The sequence below is a fragment of the Phallusia mammillata genome, chromosome 4 (genome assembly GCF_965637545.1).
Source record: "Phallusia mammillata chromosome 4, kaPhaMamm4.hap1.1, whole genome shotgun sequence".
Classification (NCBI taxonomy): Eukaryota; Metazoa; Chordata; class Ascidiacea; order Phlebobranchia; family Ascidiidae; genus Phallusia; species Phallusia mammillata.
In genome coordinates, this window is record NC_137255.1 from 9,473,754 (window position 1) to 9,491,310 (window position 17,557).

The window sequence follows — 17,557 nt, forward strand, 5'->3', positions numbered from 1 at the left end:
GTTTTACAGGTGAAATATATTGATAAAATTTATTCAACGAAAAAAAAATTAGCGAAACACTAAATTATGTTGTATCCGTCTCGGTTGTATACTTCACTATTAAAAATGTACATTTAGCATCAAACAGAAGCAAAATATATCCATGCAAAACATATATATTTAATTACTGTTGATCACAATATTAATAAAAAAACTATTGGGCAGATTTTATGAACTTCAAGGGTTTGAAATAGCATCCGTTTATTGGATCCTAGTGCTCCGTTTTTAAAAAAAATATAGCGTCCATTACTCACATAGCGACGATGTTTTGAGTGTTGTTGTACAAAAATGTCTGGAAACAATGCGGAAAAACTTGAACCTTACAAGCCCCCATTTTCCGTGGTTTTTCTGATAGAATCAATCGTTTCTCGTGAAGAACTACATCTTGTTCGCTCATACCTTGGCGAGTCGTCCATCGAATATTGCAATGATTTACGCCAAGAGGTATAATGGTTTGTTGTTTTAATTTGGGTTCTTCAGTATTTTTACGCCCTGTTACCGTTAAGTTCTGATTGAAATGTGTTTTTATTTGGTAAATGTTTTCGTTTGTTTAACTGAACCTGTGAAAATGTTTTAAAGTCTTGATTTAAATTTTGTGGGGTTTTTATTTTATTTAGCTGGACATGCTTTTGGAAATATGGAAAGAAGTTGGAGAGCAGACAGAACCTCCAACTGTCACCAAATCTATTGACAATCTTACCATGTTTGATCCACCAAATGCTCGGGAAATGCTGACAATGCAAATTAAACTGCTTGCAAAAGTAAGTGACATTATGTAAATTATACATGTCAGCAAAAAATGTAGTGATTGTGATTTTAACCCTGAAGATTGTTGTAACACTAAATGTGAAAGGCATTTTATTTTCTTCTTGATAGTGATAGTTTAAATTTATCTTCTAAATAGTTAAAGATTAATTAAGAAGCAAATGCTTCTGACTCAAAATCGGTAGACACTGGGTTGGTATATTTAAGATATATATATATTTCACCTATTCAGGCATTGTCAGTCTCTAAAAACTGCAAACAACGAAGGTAAATTAAAAGAGAACAGATGTAAAAGCATACAAAATAAAATAGTCAAAAACTAAAACACTAAAAGCATTTTTATCTAGTTTGGTTAACACAGTGTACACGAACACAAAAGCATAAATGTAACGAGGACGAAAAACAGACGCACGGCGGAAAAAAGGTGAGAGGCGTAAAACGGAAAAAGATAACGTCAACAGACACGTGCAAGATTAGGAATAAAAACTGCACATCACTTTTATTTGCGCGTGTCTGTTGACGTTATCTTTTTCCGTTTTACGCCTCTCTCCTTTTTTCCACCGTGCGTCTGTTTTTCGTCCTCGTTACATTTATGCTTTTGTGTTCGTGTACACTGTGTTAACCAAACTAGATAAAAATGCTTTTAGTGTTTTAGTTTTTTACTATTTTATTTTGTATGCTTTTACATCTGTTCTCTTTTAATTTACCTTTGTTGTTTGCAGTTTTTAGAGACTGACGATGCCTGAATAGGTGAAATATATATATATCTCGAATATACCAACCTAGTGTCTACTGATTTTGAGTCAGAAGCATTTGCTTTTTAATTAATCATTTACTGAAAGAGTTTTGACTCAGTGATCGTGGATATTAACATGCCTACTATTAGAGGGACAGATCCTGTGAATAGCATTTATGTTTACCTAAATAGTTAAAAGGTGCATGTATTCATTCATAACAATATACCTTGATTTAGGGAGTTCATGAGAGAAATGGAACCAACAGGCCACTCAGCTTTACAAAAAATGATGAGAAGTTGATCAAATATGCGATTGTGGCAACAAATAACACAGATTCTGGTAAAAGAATAACACATGTCACTGTATCTGCTATTTGTTCTTTACTTAAAGTTTCAGACATTGTTTGGCATACAATTGATTGTTTACTTATGTGAAGAATAGAGTAAACCTCAGTTAGTCCGGGCACGTTTGGATGCCGGTCAGTTCAAGCCTTACCACAGTACAAATCATATGTACTTTAAGTTTTGTCCCAATTGGTGAAGATCCAGACTAACCGAATCTGGGTTAACTGAAGTTTGCTGTACATAAACAGCTTTTGTCTATTTAGTTGAACGTCCCCTGACTCCAATGAGAAAAAATGATCCAGAACACTCATACCACACTTCTCCAGTGAAGTTGAAACAAATTCAGAGAAGCATCAATGCTCAAGATATTGATAAGGTGGCAGATTTGATAAGGGATGCAATACAGAACGAATGTAAAGCCCTGGAATACGACATCAAATTTTTACAGGTCAGATATATCCATAAGATTATGTTTGTTTTTCTTGCTTTGAAAACAATGTTAACATTAGTTGCCCTTGATTATCATATTACAGTTTAATAGACTTAAGTTCATATTTTTATGGTGAAGTCTATACACCTTAAATGCAAAGTGAAAAAGAATTATAGATTAATGGTCATGAAACTGTTTGGAATATATGCTGACAGTTCTAATATTTGTTGTCATAGAAATGTGTTGAAGAAGAGCATGATATTGTAAGAGACAGACCGACTAGCCCAATACATGAGCCTCCGTTATCAAAACTTAGAGAGGTCTGTAGAACTTTGGAATCACAGGTTTTATCTGACACGACAAAAATCCCACCTAAGGAAACGAAAACCTCGAAGAGGCCTTCGTCAACAAAGAGCAATATAGGAATTCAACGAGAAATTCTTCCTTCACCTCCAAGCCCTTCTAAAATGAAACAAAAAACTCCACCATCTCCGAACAAAGTTAGATTGAAACCAATTGATGCTTCAAATCATTTAAACCATGAACAAGGTTTGGTTCAGCACTCAGCACCAAGCAGTCCCCTTTTAGGCAAATCCTGTTTGCCAATGCGGCCTTCAAGTCATCGAATAACCAACTTTGAACGGGAGAGCATGTTGCTGGATAGAGCAAGTCCCACAGAGTGTTGGGTTGAACCTTCCTGGACAAAGGGCATGTCATCTTCCGTACCTGGCAGCCCAGACAGCGGCGTTTCTTCACGGCCACCGACCCGTGATTTGGTTACAATCCACAGTAGAATGCAAAACTGGGAAAAGCAGACCGAGGGTGATGCTCAAGGTGATTTAGGATATAACACATCCAGCTCTAGTGACTTTAAGACCGACGATCTAGCCTCCATCCATTCAGCGAACAATGAAAAACAACAAATACCCACTTACAAGAAAATGGAGAAAAACCGCCCGAAAATCATGCCTCGTCCTCCCGCTGCGAGTACGAATGATAGTCGGGCTCCACATACAATTAGAAATAGTAGGTTTACGCGCAGATATGCCAAGTTGTCGTCTTAGCAAAAAATTGCGTTTAACCTTATTTGTCAAAGACTAAGTAGGCCCTGTGTTTGAGTATCAAAGTACTGTTGATTGATTTTAGGTGTTTGTGTCATATGTTTTAGACGCACTAGCAATAATATGACCGCCCATTTCCCGTACTTTCTCAAGGCTTCCGCCTACTTTGCGAATGCGCAATCACTGTGCCTAAAATGTATTTTTATTTTGTTTCCTGCAAGCATTAGAGATTTGTTTTATATCGACATTAAACTATTAAAAAGCGTAAAACCACTGCAATTTTATTTTCGGAAATCCAACATTTTTTCGACTCAAGCCGCCTGTTTTTCTTCAAGCGAAGCTGCTTGAATTTTGTCCAGAATAACGCGAAAAGCTTCCACAGACGCTTTAGAAGCATCCACACCGCATCCTCCTGTCCACTTGACCGCTAAATCCCAAACCTTTTCGAAGGTCTCGTCAGACATATTCACTCCAATGCCCTCAAATATTTTCTTCACCTCATCATGGGATCTTGGTTCAAAAAAATCCCGCTCAAAAACGCCATGTTTTGTGTAAATTGACGGGTTGACCAGGCCATACGCGTCATACTCCTCACCGTAATTTGTTCGATCGCTGATACGTCGGATGCGAGGAGCGGGAACGTCCGATCTGACGGTCGGAACGCCATATGCTCGTTGTTCGTTTAATTTTGCACCACCGACGACTGCGTCGATCGCTGATGATGACGTAATGTGGTTGGTCATTGCTTTATCAATTTGCTTACATAGACGCGTGACGTCATCAGCTAGTTCTCCGTCGCCCGGGCCGTTTGTCAGCGGTGAAAACTTATCTTTCCAGTTCAAAAAGTTGACGAATTTTACGTAATCTAACTTGCATTCTTCAGATTCTGTTCCATCCTCTTGTACAGTGCAGTAGTGCATGAGGGACGCTAGTAGATCATTGTCAATGGGAAGATTAAACTTCCAGCATGCGTCGCGAACCTTTTGTGCGTCGAGGTAACCCTTGCCGTCGGTGTCATAGTGCTTAAATGCTGACTTCAAATCACTAAAGTTATGATAGTTTGCCTTCTTTAGCTGCTGCCTGACTGTTGAAAGAACGCCTCGTTTTCGATCCTTGCCCAACAGATAATTACGAGGCGATCTCATATGCAGTAAATCGCCAACACCGTACTTGTCTGGTCGCACAATAACGCCGTAAGTATGTCCAGGGCCTGTCTTTAGGGTGTCTGCAATTGGGTCGTGTGGCTTGCCAAGTTGTGGCTGAGTGCGCTCCCGGAAATCGTCAAGACGTTTTGCCACGATGAGATTTGTTTTCTCAACCGGGGTTTTGTGCATCCAACGCAGAGTTTCAGCCATGTTTCTACCGTCGTTGTAATGTGGCGTTTCCACACCAAAACGGGTTGTCTTTGGGTTGGTACTGCCCCAATCGTATTTCCTATCGTACATTTCGCCCACATCGTAATCTCGATGAGTCACAACGTACAGATCATGTCCAGCTTTAGTCTCATCTTCGATCTGTTTTCTGGTCTTATTGGGATTGACAATTTTTCCAGCCTCAATATCCAAGATTGTAGGAATGCCATATGGCTGTGTGTTATCTGATCTACTATCTTGAATTCGATGCTGAGGTAGCCGGGCTAACCTAAATTTTCCCAAAGGGGAACACTTACTGGCATAGAGATGCTCCTTTTTGTCTAGCAGTCTTTGCTGAAACAAAGTTTTAGGAGTTGGATTTATAAGCTCTCCAGCAATTATTGAAGGCTGCGTGCTCATTCCATGTGTTATTTTGTGCACTATGCTATCCACGCCCAAGTGAGATGGAGATTTCTTAGCTTCAGTATCTTCCAAGTCACTACCATTGCAGGTTGGTTGTAGACATTCCTTGGCAGTTCCACCTTGGTTGAATAGTTTCCCTGCAACACCTTTGCCTACAGACTTAGAAGACTCGGATAGGATCATATTTTTACTGACACCACGGGCAGAAAAACACAGCAATCAGCGCCACACCAATATTGCTTAAAATAAGTTTATGATTAAGGACAAATTTGTTGTGCTTTCTGCTTTGGCTGCTATGTTACAACTGTACGTCACAAAGCACTTTGTTAAAACAATTCATCACAGAAAACAATTATTAGTATTTAGTAAACGCACAACAAATTGCGAAAAAAAAATCCAAATTTAAGTTCAAAGTTCATTTTCGCCAGCTTCCTCCACCTTGTAAAACGTGTGGATTGCTTGCATCATGGCTCTTGCCACTGCAAATAAAGAAAGGGTTAAAATGTAAAAGAGGGGGCACCCGGATTTGAACCGGGGACCTCTCGATCTGCAGTCGAATGCTCTACCACTGAGCTATACCCCCGCGCCAATTGTCGTCGCAGAACTGACTACTTATTCTTCGAGACTGCGTGACGTAATGTCTGGTATACGTGGCGAAATCTATTGTTCAGTTTCAATCTACTGAAATGTCGTTTAACTACAAGGAGTATTTAAAAATAGTCACAGTGCGGATATTTTCATAACGCAGCTTCTTCTGTCATGAATATATTAATCGGAAATACAAGAAAACTTTCTTGCAAGCTGCTTTTGAAAATGAATGCAAAGCTACACTTAAAAACCACGTCAGGTTTTCACTCGTATTTTGTGGCGAAAACTTACAGGAATTTGCCTCCGGATAATAATACTGGAATGGTTCCTTGGCAGATACAGTTGGGTTTTTTATTTGGTCTTGAACAACTCCATCAGGTCCTGGAAAAACTTATGGTTCTTTAAGGTAATTTGCAACAATACACCCTGTTAACATTACTAAAGAAGAATCTGACGATTTAAATTACAAGAGCGCCTTCAAGTTTGCAACATAAACAACCAATAACAACGTCACAGTTATGAACTTTGTCTGGTGTTTATGACGTAATTATAGACAGCTTGACATTCTATGGCAAATATGCGATCGTTTGTTTTGTAAGCCAGAAGTCAGAACTGTGGAGATCTCGCGACTAGCGAAAAGAAAGATGGACTTTTGCTGCAAACGGTAAGTTGCAAAGGTATTTGCTAACAGTAAGTGCGTTTTTTTGTACCCTACCCTACCCATGAACAAAATCCTTGGGTAGTACACTCCATCCGGCTTAAATTTTTCATCAAGTGGCTCCTCTTCGTCCATCAGATTAACCATTTCAAACAGTGGGGCCATTTTTGCAATATATCTGTCACACAAAACAGAAGCGTTTTACTCTATAAACCAGTGTACGTCAACTTTAGGTGGTATAGCTGCATACTTGTTCGCAAAGCTATCGGAAAACATGTCGTATATTCGTGTAAGGTTGGTATAAATAAAGATGCAATTTCTGTTTCATCAAACTCATACGTTTTGAGGCACTGCGCCAATAGTTGTTTTTGCTTTAAGTTATACTTGTTAAAAAAGCATGCAATGTAATTGTCTTAACACGGGTTTTTAAACTGGTGTATATATTTTTAAACTAAATAAATCACTTCTGCTCACGGTGAATCTCGAAACGAGGGCATAAGTTCCCGACAGGCCTTGCACCACCTTTGATGAAAAATGAGCATGATTGGTTTCCTCGTTTTGGCACTATCTTCACACGCTTGTTTGTAAGTTAACCACTTTATGTGTGCTCCAAAACCTGAGCAACAACAATTGTTACTGATATAACATTTTACTATATTTGTTTGATTTAAAATTTCACTGTTTCAACACCGATGATGACATGCGATATTAAACATCGCAAACATTCACAGGCTAATTATGTTACTACCAGTTTTTATCTGTATTTACAAAGTACTGACTGGTCTTAAGCTTTCTTACCTCTGTGTAATTCAGCAGATGGGGGAGGTGGGCTGCTTGTGGATGCCTGACACAAAACTGTCAAAAATACTAACACAAACCAACTTTGCCGCATTTTACCTCACAATTGACAATGTTATCTCCAAAAATAGGTCAAAATATATGTCAATATCAAAACAAGCGATTTACATAAGATTAGCATACTTCCCTAACTTCGCTTTTGGCTACGTAGCCCACGCGTTATGCCACTTTTACTAAAATCGATTTCAAAACCCTCTTGACCGGAGGGTCGCACTCAAACCAGTTCGGTTTGAAGAATCAGGCAATACATTATACTTTCCGCACTGGTATAACACGACATACACAAGTTGCATCCATATTTTTACCGTGGGACAAATCGTACCGAAATTCAGCCAGGTCCATAATTAGTTTGCCGCCATTTTGTTTCGCGCATTGCTTTCACTTTTCTTAAACAGTAACCCTTTTCGTAAAAGAAGCATTTAACGAAACAACACTTCAAACCAGGGAGTCGAACCAGAACTGAACCCGCGAACCGGTTTGAGCGGTTAATTTCATTAAACCCGAACCGAACCCGAACCGCTAAAGACGATTTTCTAAAATCCCAAACCGGAGTTGAACCCTTTTTTTGTTTGGCGCTGGACCCGAACCGGAACTGAACCCTTTTTTTGTTTGGCGCTGGACCCGAACCGGAACTGAACCAGAAAACAATGCAGTCCGTTTTATATTTTGTGATTTTTTTTTCAAAACAGCGCACTGAAAAACACGTTAGATAACACTTATAGGGCGTGTCAAAAATATCAGTGCACGGTCAAAATTATTTTGGAGTTTGATAAGGCCAAGTAGATGATGGGTCGAAACGAATGAAAATTTGAACCGGTTCAAAAACCGCAAACCGGTTTGGACCGGATAATTTGCCCAAACCGGAACAAAACCCGAACCCTTAAAAACAAAACGAAGTGAACCCGAACCGAACCTGAACCCATATTACAAGCGGTTCGACTCCCTGCTTCAAACTGCTAAACTGTTTGCCAAGATTTATCTTTCGATGTACAAAAAATATAAAATATGACTACATTATCATAAGACTTCTTATCGGAAAAGATACATAAACAAACGTTTGTTTAATCTTTTAAAACAAAAAACGGTTTCCAAAAAACGTAAATGTCGAACTCTTTCTAGCAATAACAACCACACGTTCTCATGCAGAAAACCGATACAATTCAGATAAAGTATGACACAATCTGTTGGACTCATTATAGCAAACATTAAAGCCTAAACTTAAAAAACAAAAAGGGCATAGAATGAGGTAAAATATATGCAAAACTCATACAAAAGATGAAACTAACAATCTTTTGTCTGTAAAACAATGACTACAAACATTTGTTTTCAAGAAAACCTTTTGAGGCACGTCCTGCAAACGGAGGTTTTATTACAGCTCATTACTACGTAGCAAGACAAACAAGTCGCTAGGCAACCACACACTCGCTTTTCCAACTTCTGATGTGTACACAGCTCCTCTAGCGGTTAACTTTCAATTTGGGACATTTCCACCCCGCAACATTTCACTTTGCGGTCACGTTTTCATGCTTTGTGACGGTGATGGGATAAAATGTGCGATATTGGCCAGTGTTCCAGACTGTACACAAAAAACAAAACAAAAGTACATTTATTTTTTTAAACTTAAGTTTGATGAGCATCTAAATTCTAAAACAGTGCTTTCCCAATCTATAAATTAGCTTGTGTCGTTTTTGCCCATTCAAGTTAATAAAGCTTTATGTAGCATCGCAAGAATATAAAAAACATCGATAGAGTAGAGTAGACTTTACATTGAAAGTACTTTCAAAACCGTAAAAGAGCCTTTTGTACAATTTTCTAACTGGCACAATTGCGCGGACGTTTTTCCGACAGAAATGGAAAACATTAAGAAAGGTTCTACCAAAAAGCAAAATTAATTTTGCATAATACGATTTGTTTTTGTTTTTTTTCAAAAAAAACACGAATCACACATACTTAGCAGGCAACAAAGGTTAGGTTCGTCTTAACTATAAAGTTGCAAGCAACTCATTTGGCCTGCAGGCTGAAATTTTCCCTATTTCAATGACCATCCTAATTGGATATTTCAAACAGTAATTTACTCAGCATATAACTTACAAGTGTAGCTTCCGGTATAGAACCTTGCAGTTCCGGTATTTGATTGGTAAGAGACATAAGAGGAGCTAACGCACACAAAAGACTGTCCAGCATGGTAGGAATCACTCCACCCATTGGACTACCGTTGCCCGCGTTGCGAACTTTCCGACCTAAAAACACAATAACTTGACATTAAGTTTCGGAGATTATGTTTTTTCAGAACATTTCAAGGTGGAATAGCGCATTTGTATTGAACGGAGTTGACAATAAATATAAAAAATCCAATGGCATGTATTTGTAGAATTCAAGTGTGAACGCATGCGTCGGCATTACCACGCCACGCAAAAACAATACGTAAGTTGGACAAAAAAAACACATTGCAACATTGATTGCCATCACCCCTAGTTGGTAGTGGGCTACCGTATAGCATAACAACGCAATGCTCAACACAGAATCAGCGCCTTGATGACTGAAGTTCCTTAGATTTACCGAACATTAAAGGAAGATCAGCAAAGATTTAGTTTTCTGACCACGGCGTATCACAAAGGTCGTTTTTTGCTCGGTTCTCAACAAAGCGTTAAAAGTTTTGCTTAACTAGATGCTAATAAACACTGTGTATTGACATGCAAATCTTTTTCTGAGATAGGGAGCAAGCACACTTTACCGTATTTTCCCGCTGCGAACATAACTCTCAGCATATATTTAGCGAGCATACTAAAGGTGTCTAACCAAAGAAGCATAAAGTCAAACATAACAAGTATCATTTTTTTCTTTGTTACGCGGTTTAGAGATCAAAATTTACTACTTTCAATTTACAGCACTGTTTTTATGTTTGTACCAGCAAATATACCCACTTGAGGTTAAGTTTTTCAGTTTACTGCATATCATAATGACACAAGCGCATAGAAAAGTAACATAAACCTTAACTTACCGATAGCCAAGAGAGATTCGCCTAACAGATGAAAATGTGCAGCAGCATCTATTGGTTCGATACTGGGAGGTGATAACTTGCTTAATTCCCGCCTCATAGTCTCTTCAGGGTTGCGATGAGGTGGGTATGGCGGCAGGGGGTAATCCTTGATCTGAGTTATGCGTGGTGCCGCCACTGTAATATATTTGAAATGTTATGCGATGTGATGTAACTGGTTTACAACCACTAAAACGGTTAAGAAAATAAAACACTGGGTTTATTAAAATACGCATTTCACTTTGAATTGTTTGTTTGCTAAATCACTGAGTATTGATTCTGTTATTAAAATAGATTCAGTTTTACCATCACGATTTGATTAAAACCTGTTTGTTGAATTTGGTCACAATGGAAGACTATATTATCCCGTTTTCATGGCCGTTGGTCCGATCGGACTTTTAAAAGTCCGATCGGACCTCCTCGCGAGGAGGTCCGCGAAAACGCTGAAAAAATGCTGAGTCATTCCTTATTGCGTCCGATCGGACTGAAATAGCGGAAAAGTCCGATCGTACCAACGGCCATGGAAACGGGATATATGTTTCTGCAAACAATACACTGATTTAACAAGTTCGAAACATTTGACAACACTCTTAAAAACATTTTGTGCGCTTAAAACGAGTAGAAGTAACGTCGTTTTGTTCACAGCTAATGCCAGTATTACATTGAAAAATGATAAACAGATACAATTACATATTTTTCACACCTTGTCTTTTCCTCGGCCCAGTTTCAATCATCTTGCTTCCCTGTTTTCTCTTGCGTGGCGCGGATTGCATTTTCTCAAGTTGATTTGCCATCTTTACACTTCGGTATTTCCACATCTGAAAAAAAAACAAAGTTCCGACTTTTCCTCGGCCCATGACGCCACCAACACAGCTTTGTGACGTCACACACCTGTTTCTCTTTGTCCGGTATTCGTTTCCAGAGATCCCCCAATTTCTTGCTGACGTCACCAAACTGAAGTCCTGGATATTGCGTGGCAACTTGCTTTCGCATTTTGCTCGACCAAAGCATGTAACCACTTGCTTTTCGTTGTTTCTGCACAATATTAGGTCCTCGCCATTAAGTCCTAAAACACTAGTAAATGTTTGTACTTCAAACATAGCAAATATTTCGCGACACACTTGAAAATCTCTAAGAGCGCAATAGTGTTCCGCGAAACATAGTTTGAGAATCGCTGGTGTAGTAATTCGAGTGAGAGTTCAAACTATAAAGTACTATGCCAGCGTTCAGAAAATTATTTTAAATTGTCAGAATGGCAAAAAAATTCAACACAATGTTTGTTTTAAGTCTTTAGGTAGCAGGACTTTGAGGCCTACTTTTGTGGGTCGCACCATAAAGTATTTGCAGCCCCCTGGTTTACTGTACACAGGAATAGGATATTGGAAAACTAGTTTTGCCAACATGCAGTAAAAAACAACTGCACCAGAACAACTTGTGAAGATAGTATACCTTGTCCTTGTCTTCTTGTTTGATGTACTGTCTCTTCTTGGCAGCAGAAAGACGCTTCTTCTTAAACTGTGCTGAATTTACTGATTTGGCCATTTTTCTGGCATGATTTGCTTTACGAGCAAGACTTTCTTCAGCAGTTATTTCTATAAACAACAAAATGCTTACACTGCTGTACACTGTTCAGTTTGATTTCTCAATGTTCTGTCAAGTAGGCAGACTTAAAGTTTGGCTGCATTCTGCAGCTGTTACGGGTTGAAAAACTTTGCCGAGGAAAGCTAGTTTATGCCAGTTTTTTTATTTAATTTGTTGTAATCCAAACCTCCATCCCCATTAAGCCTTAAATACCAGGATTTCTGGATCGGATTTTCAGAGGGAAAACTTTACCACTTTTTATGACTGATAAAAGTTTTTTTTTACTTTTTAGTTGCGAGTTAGTTGTTGAATCACCCTGATAAAGTTGTATACTTTTGGCACAAATATAAAACCTAACCGGTTTCCAATATTAAAGCGAAAAAAAGTGATGGTACTTTAAGCAACCATTATTTAAAGCAAAGTGTTTCTGTCCAAGTGTCTTTTTATTTTTACCCTGTGTGAAGCAAAATTTTAAATGAAGGACACAACTTTTATGCAAACATTTTTTTTAAATATATTTATTTTTTTGGGGGGGAAACAGCAGGAAGTTATCAATATTTGACAGCAAGCAACATTAGTGAGCGATGACCACCTTAAAAACATAAAATTTGACTAATTTTACTTCAATATTTCCTACTCAGTACTCAAATCAATAAATATGAAGACCAATTTTAATAAAAACAAGAATTATTTAACAAGATTATAACTCACCTTCAACTTCAGGCAGTGGTGACTCTGGGACTTCATCATCAAAATTATCTTCCTCATCAGCAGCAATGTCCTCCCATGATACAACTTCCCCCTCATCCACACCCACAATCTCCTCCTCCACAACTTCATTACCCACCACCTGTTCTTCTGCAACCTCTTCTTCCTGTAGTACTTCCTCCACTGCTGATGGTTCAGCATATGGCTTAAAAAATCAAAATTGTGCTAGAATTTTTATTGTATTTAAACTTTAACCTGTATGCAATTTACTGCTCTGTTACTCTTTAACTACGTTAAAAAATTTTAACAACAAAAACGTCAAAAAATGTACAAGATATTGTTTTATTTAACAATTGACACTTATGCCATCACCAGCAAGTAAAAAAGCAGTAAATTTTTGAATTATCTGAATCTTTTTAACATCATATTTTTACATATATTACACAATATTTTTTTTTGTTTAGCACAGTTGCAAGACTCTTTTTATGCATTTTTTTTATATGTTTGTTAATAAAGAACTTTTAGCACATAAGTTTATTACAATATTTTTTTGCCAAAGTTTGGTCTATGAATAAAACTATTTTAAAGGAATTTAGGCAGAACCTGTATTTTAAATTAACGTACATGGTATATTTGCAGTTTGTTCAAATATTGACTACTTTTACTTACTGATTGTTGGACATCAGTGCTATCATCATCATATGAAGGAACTGTAAATTAAATTCCAACATAAGCAGCATGATTCAAAATAACAATTCAAATAAAAAAAATAACTTACCTTCTGCTGGAGCTGATTTTCTTCTTTTGTTTTTCTAAACCAAATAAAAAAACATGAAATTGAGGCATATGTACACCAACTATTGTACAAATTACAAAGTGTTTTTCTTGTTTAGTTGAAGTACTAATGTTATTTTCAAATAGGCTTTACAGTGTTTACACAAATACCATACACCAAACTTAAATTATATAGCTTCAGTAACAGCAAAATTTTACCTTTGATTTTAAATATTTACGACCAGTTTTGAGTTTTTGAGTGCCTCTGTCTGCTAAGTTTTTTATGACAAACTTCATTTTCAATCCACCATGCTTTGCTGCTGCAGCAACTCTTTTGTTTGACTGTTTTAAAAAAACAAAAAGGTGAGAGAAGATATTTATTTTGTTTCACGATCAAAAACATTATGTTATAGTGCTTTGTGGTGGAGTAAAATATTGCAATTGCAAACCATAGGTAAAAGAAAACCTTTGAAGATATGGTATCATACTTCTATTATAACCATGGTAGATGAAGCCCAAAAATATACTTAGTCACACTACATTAATGTAATAGTTATACTTAGTGGTTCCATACAACTTAACATTTGTTAACCAAAAGTTCCCCTTACAATTTGTCGGTTTAAAAACAGTAAAATTAGACATATGGTTTATTAATTGTTAGGTCGTACTTGTTCTGTGTCTTCAGTTCCACTGGATTCAACATGGAAGGATTTAGATTTTTCTCTTGATTTTCTACTGATTTTGATTTTCAAAGTACCTAACAAAGTAAACATTTTGCTCAGTTATTTTTACTCTTGCAATACCAAGCATACGAAAGTTGTTTATTATAAACACACCTTTTTTAGTAGGTTTAGCTGATGAAAGTGCATTTGAAACTCTTGCACTGTAGCTCATCTAAAAAAGAAATTATAGTTGACAATAATAATTTATAAAAGAGCAATTTTACTCTAAAATGCTACAGCAACACAACTGCATCAGCTGTGTATAACACTAAACAGCCAAACCATAATTACTAAACACTGATTCTATTTGGAACAATGTACACAAGTGGTTTTTAGACATTCACCTGCTTTTTCAATGGAAGTGATCGAATTGAAAATGGAGATTTGGGTGAAGCCAGTCCATCAGATGAAGATCCTCCTTTGCTGTAAAATAAATTCAACTGATAACTTTTCGAAATAGTTTTGATACATTAAAAAGGTTTCTTAATTCTTGACATTTGTGAGTAAAAATTGAATTACCTTTTCTTAGCAGGTGGAGATTTCATTCCTGGCTGCGAATCAGTAGCATCACTCAATCGAGCTGGCCTTTTTCGAACACGAGAATCTCTCTGAAACAAAAATTGAATGGCTAAAACAATCACAAAATGGCCAAAAAAGCTATTCAACTACTAACTAAATATTTTTAACAGTACTTAAAAAACTCATATTGGTTGATTAATATATATAGGCTATGAATAAAATACTTTTAATCATTTCATTACTATTCAATAAAAACTGTCGATAACGTACCTTTTTCGGAGAAAAATCAAATACTGCTGATTCATCAAAGCCCTAAAAATTTGGAAATAATAAAAAATAGAAAGTGTTAGGTTATTAAGTAAACACAATCACAATTTAATAGATTGCAATAGGTAACACATTTATCATTATTAGATCTCAGCAATTTCCCAAAAGATGACTCCTCTTGTTTTACTATAAGGATCCAAAGACTTTGGCAGTGCAAAAATGTTAATTACAATTGTACTTCAATAAACAAATGAGTTTATGCCTCTCACAGATCTGAAATTAATAGACAAAACAAAATGTGTTTGAGAAACCTTTGAAAAGGCTTGAAAGTCGGGGTCAATATCGTAAGACTGGCATGGGAAAAAAGGTTAGGAACCTGTGAAATTGATTTAAAAAAGCATATAAAGAATGTTTCTGTAATATGTAAAATGTACCTCAAATGACTCTGTTTCTTCACTGTCGGATTCATTAAAAATATGTTTTAGTTCTTCCTCGTCAGACTCCGTGGCTGTTTCCTGACTGTCTGATTCAGGAGTTCTTCTATGTTGCTCTTTATTTGGAGAAATTCCTTTAAGTCGGCGTTCTCTGCCAGTTTTGCGATTGGCTTTCATTCGCAGCATCTTTGGTGACCCTTCATGTGAAGACAAAAGTAAGAGTTAATTTTTAATTACATAACAATGTTGAACAGATTAGCCTAGTGCAACTATTGTCAAACAAAACAACAGACTAATGTGCAGTTTTTCAATGACAAAGATTACCCTTTTGCCTTTTTTTACATTCTTTAAGTTTGTGAGAAAAAGGTTTCCCCAAAAGTCTGCAGCATAGTTTTAAAAAACACAGTCACATTTACTTGGATCAAACGACATAGGTGCTCCCTTTTCCATTCTGTTGTCCTGATGTAATTTTGAATGAAGATGTTCAACAATGTTGTCCTTCCTTAATGAAGTGATAACTTTGTTGCACCACTTGCAATAAAGGCTCCTATTTTTTAAAATAAACTCGTCGGGAAGTTCTTCTGCCCTACTTGCTGCAGTTACTAGGACAACAGGAGGCCGCATACATCTCCACGCAAAGAAACTAAATCAAAAAAAATTAGCATACATTTTTGTTTACTTTATATGTTGCATAGTCAAAAAGAAATATTAAAATGGGGTAAGACAACATCAGTGCCATAGGTTTATTAACAATTACAATAATTGTTTTGAACTTCTGCACAAAGCTGCAATCCTGCAAACAATCATGATTGTCACAAAAAAAACAATAAAAAAAATCCCGCTCATGGCCAGTGTGTTATCGAATGAGAGAAACTTAAACATACGTAATTCACAAATATCGAAGGTAAATAGTTTGCATTGTTGTAAATTGGTATTTGCAAGTTCTGTACATAACATTAGTATTTTTAAACAAAATGCATTAGGGACACATTATGAAAAATATATAAGTTCTGTTTGCTTGGTGATAAAAAAAACGCATGTTTTTTGTCGATGGCGTCACACGGCCACAGCAATGATACTATGTTGTATAGTATCATTGGTCACAGTGGTTATCCACCACATACTTTTAAACATGAAAAAAAGGTACGTTTGGACGCAGAAACGTACCAGTTTTTAATTACAAATAGGTGTTCGATGGCTTTCGCCCCGTATCTTGAGACTTGAACTTTTGCTTGCCAATAACTGATCTTAGTCGGTTTTTGTCGAGCCACTAGTTTGTAAAATGCCAATGTTTGAATTTAATTAAAACATAAATTTGTGTATGTAGAATACACCTTGCGCACGTTGCAGCATTGATGATAATTCATAACAACGACAAGTTATCTGACTTAAACTTAAAGGTTTAAAAAGTATATAGTGTTCCAATGTTTAAATTGAGTTTGAATTAGTCTACTCGGTTACTTCTTGCCAAGAAAACGTTGGTTTTACATTTTACGACATTTAGGCCTACTAAATATAATTTGCGATAAATAATCTACCGCAAGCAAAATTAGGGCTCAATCGGCGAATTTGCATAGATGCATCAACAAACTTTTTGTTACGGAAGTGACTATATGAACTGTGTTTACATTATCAACAAAACTAGGGTAGTGGCTATCACCGTACAGAAAAAGTAGGAAATGGTGTTATATTTCGTAATACATACACGACAACTGTTTTTGTTTGCTGTGGTTTTATTTACTAAACTTTGAAAATGTTTTACCTTTATTATAAGCAATTACTATGTGTTTGCCTACGTCTGCCTTTTGTTTGTGTGGTTATGTGGATATACAATTAGCTTACATAGGGATACTCCCATTTTCTTTTGAAAACTAAAACCATGCAATTCCTACATATATTCATTTAGATCGGAGACAAATAAAAACTTCCTTTAGGACAAATTTAGTCAATTACCAAGGAAGGGTCTAAATACCCATTATATCTTCATAGATTTGTATGTTTTTGACTATATCTTCAAATCATAGGTAGGTCCCTACTTGAACCGGCCCTCAAGCGATCTATAGTTGAACAACCAACTTTGATTTTGACCCTTAAAAATTTTCATGTGAAAAGCGCAGTCATTTCGTTGTTCACCGTTGTTTTCTGTGTTTTTGATTTTGTAGCACTGAAATTATACGCCCACTAAAATGTTAAACACTCCAATTTTATGGAGGCGTACCTGTGGAACACAAAGACACTAATGTGCCGAGGCGTCTATACC

General features: G+C 36.7%; 5 protein-coding genes and 1 non-coding gene across 6 annotated transcripts; 1 reads left to right on the forward strand and 5 right to left on the reverse strand.

Annotated features, from left to right (window-relative positions):
• Nucleotides 1–216: 216 nt before the first annotated feature.
• On the forward strand, nt 217–3,655 carry LOC145224723 (uncharacterized). Its single transcript, XM_080091291.1, has 5 exons — nt 217–483; nt 657–800; nt 1,778–1,880; nt 2,149–2,333; nt 2,552–3,655. The coding sequence occupies exons 1-5, from the start codon at nt 328–330 to the stop codon at nt 3,377–3,379; spliced, it is 1,416 nt and encodes a 471-aa protein (XP_079947417.1). The 5' UTR covers nt 217–327; the 3' UTR covers nt 3,380–3,655.
• Nucleotides 3,656–3,687: 32 nt separating this feature from the next.
• On the reverse strand, nt 3,688–4,296 carry LOC145223426 (EF-hand domain-containing family member B-like). The gene has a single exon (XM_080089853.1). The coding sequence runs from the start codon at nt 4,294–4,296 to the stop codon at nt 3,688–3,690; it is 609 nt and encodes a 202-aa protein (XP_079945979.1).
• Nucleotides 4,297–4,445: 149 nt separating this feature from the next.
• LOC145223427 (EF-hand domain-containing family member B-like) lies at nt 4,446–5,334 on the reverse strand. Its single transcript, XM_080089854.1, has 2 exons — nt 4,547–5,334; nt 4,446–4,488 (listed from the first exon to the last, which is right to left on the reverse strand). Exons 1-2 carry the CDS (start codon nt 5,332–5,334, stop codon nt 4,446–4,448), a joined length of 831 nt encoding a protein of 276 aa, XP_079945980.1.
• A 216-nt stretch (nt 5,335–5,550) lies between these two features.
• LOC145224724 (thioredoxin domain-containing protein 12-like) lies at nt 5,551–7,757 on the reverse strand. Its single transcript, XM_080091292.1, has 5 exons — nt 7,196–7,757; nt 6,872–7,013; nt 6,460–6,575; nt 6,031–6,120; nt 5,551–5,630 (listed from the first exon to the last, which is right to left on the reverse strand). Exons 1-5 carry the CDS (start codon nt 7,287–7,289, stop codon nt 5,560–5,562), a joined length of 513 nt encoding a protein of 170 aa, XP_079947418.1. The 5' UTR covers nt 7,290–7,757; the 3' UTR covers nt 5,551–5,559.
• Trnac-gca (transfer RNA cysteine (anticodon GCA)) lies at nt 5,663–5,734 on the reverse strand. Its single transcript has one exon. It is a non-coding gene; the product is annotated as a tRNA-Cys (tRNA).
• A 544-nt stretch (nt 7,758–8,301) lies between the features above and the next one.
• Nucleotides 8,302–16,009, reverse strand: LOC145224424 (uncharacterized). The gene is made up of 17 exons (XM_080090913.1): nt 15,714–16,009; nt 15,298–15,494; nt 14,867–14,908; nt 14,597–14,685; nt 14,422–14,500; nt 14,192–14,249; nt 14,024–14,112; nt 13,575–13,697; nt 13,360–13,393; nt 13,251–13,291; nt 12,585–12,786; nt 11,742–11,884; nt 11,184–11,327; nt 10,996–11,110; nt 10,257–10,430; nt 9,347–9,495; nt 8,302–8,831 (listed from the first exon to the last, which is right to left on the reverse strand). Exons 1-17 carry the CDS (start codon nt 15,919–15,921, stop codon nt 8,769–8,771), a joined length of 1,950 nt encoding a protein of 649 aa, XP_079947039.1. The 5' UTR covers nt 15,922–16,009; the 3' UTR covers nt 8,302–8,768.
• Nucleotides 16,010–17,557: the final 1,548 nt, after the last annotated feature.